The sequence below is a fragment of the Octodon degus genome, unplaced genomic scaffold, assembly GCF_000260255.1.
Source record: "Octodon degus isolate 3935 unplaced genomic scaffold, OctDeg1.0 scaffold00127, whole genome shotgun sequence".
Taxonomy (NCBI): Eukaryota; Metazoa; Chordata; class Mammalia; order Rodentia; family Octodontidae; genus Octodon; species Octodon degus.
In genome coordinates, this window is record NW_004524703.1 from 3,183,929 (window position 1) to 3,185,751 (window position 1,823).

A 1,823-nucleotide genomic window follows, 5' to 3' on the forward strand; every position below is an offset into this window, starting at 1 on the left:
AGCTGTTCGGGCACGCACCCTGGAGAGGCAGGTAAGCTTTCCGTCCTGATGCCAGGTGACGTGGAGGACACTGGTGCTCCAGGGTGGTCCTCAGACAGAATGACACCTGAGGCAAACCATAAAGAGAAAGCTCATCACTACCTGGCATGGACAAACAAAGTCCCAGAGCAAGAACCAAAAATGGCAAGCAAATAGCAAAAGCTAACAGAAACCTCAGGAACAAATGCTCTTGGATGCTTATTTTTAAGAATATCGCTTCCACTATGAAGTTGTTACTTCCCGTCTACATTTATGCTGTTGTTTTTCAGCACGGGGGCTGAGGATTGAACCGAGGCCTCCTCACCAAGTTTTCACGCCATGCACTTTTTATTTATATGCCTTGAAGATTCTGAGACAGGAAGTATCTGCTGGAAGCTAAGATGGGCAAAACTCTTGAAGACACAGATGTAGGCAAGGGATTTCTGACTAGAATCCCAGTTGCATAAGAAATAGTATGAAAAAAAATCAACAAATGGCATCATATTAAATTAAAAGGCTTCTGTACAGCAAAAGAAACAACCAACAGAGTGAAGAGACTATCTACAGAAGGGAAAAATTCTTTTCCAGCTATTCCTCAGATGGAAGACGGATATCTAGAATATATACAGAACTCAAAAAGTATACTCTTTCCACAAATAAAGCAGCCAATCAAAACATGGGCAACTGAAGTGAATAGACACATCACAGGAGAAGCACAAATGGCCAACAAATACATGAAAAAATGTTCAACTTCAGTGGCCGTGGGAGAGAAGCTAACACCACTGAGATTCCATCTTACTCCACATGAACGGTTATCACCAAGAAATCCGATAATAACAAATGCTGGTGATGCTGCAGGGGGAAAGGCAGGTGCCTACATTGCTGGCTGGGATGTAAAGTGGGACAACCACTATGGAAATCAGGATGGAGGTTCTGCAAAAAACTAAAGCTAGAGATTCTGTTTGACCTACCTATGTCCTTCCTAGATTATCTCCTCAAAAGCATTAAAAACATCGTATTATGGGATATGTGCATACCCTTGTGTATATAGCACCACGACTCAATTGGGAAGCAGCCCATAGATGCCCATCAGGAGATGCGCAGGAAAAGAACCATGGTGTTTATACACAGGACAGCATTCCTCATAAAGATAAATCTGGCTCATCTGTAAGAAAATGGGTGTGTCTGGAACCACGGTATGAAGTAAAACCAGATGCACAACCTTCACTGCTGCATGGTTTCCTGAATAAAAGAAACTCAAAATATACATAAAAGATAGATGATAGAAAATTGTGACACAGATTTTTTTTCAAATAAGGAGATCAAAAGACGGAAGGGGAGGAAGAGGTGTTATGTGAGTGAACCAACTCCCCACAAGGAAGGTCATCATTATGGGATGCAAATATGTACTAAAAAAAAAAAATAAAAACTGAAAAAAATTAAAATAGCATAAACATTTTGAGACAGGGTCTCCATAAACTGTTAAGGTAACCTGGCTGGGTTCACATTAGCAGTTCCTCTGCCTCACCCACCCAGAGTGCTGGGATCATAGGCATGTACCACTGCATGAGACATTTAAATAGAAATAGCTACATTTAAGGAAAACTCAGGGGGTCGGTGAGATGGCTCAGTAGAATAAGTGCTTCCCTGCTGAGCTATCAAGAAATGATCAATAAACTATCACCATTTGAATGTAGACATAAAGACAAGTTCCAATGGGAAATAATAAAAATTAAGACTCAAAGAAATGAAGTTGGGAGGCCGGCGAAATAGCTCAGTGGACTAAAGTGCCTGCTTAGGCAAGC

At 41.3% G+C, this 1,823-nt stretch overlaps 1 protein-coding gene across 1 annotated transcript in view; it reads right to left on the reverse strand.

Annotated features, from left to right (window-relative positions):
* Window positions 1-1,823, reverse strand: part of Pcnx2 (pecanex homolog 2) — a 213,213-nt gene that overhangs the window by 197,824 nt on the left and 13,566 nt on the right. The window contains 2 exon segments of the mRNA XM_012516813.2: window positions 19-114; window positions 599-629. Coding sequence (XP_012372267.1) covers window positions 19-114; window positions 599-629 — 127 coding nt within the window.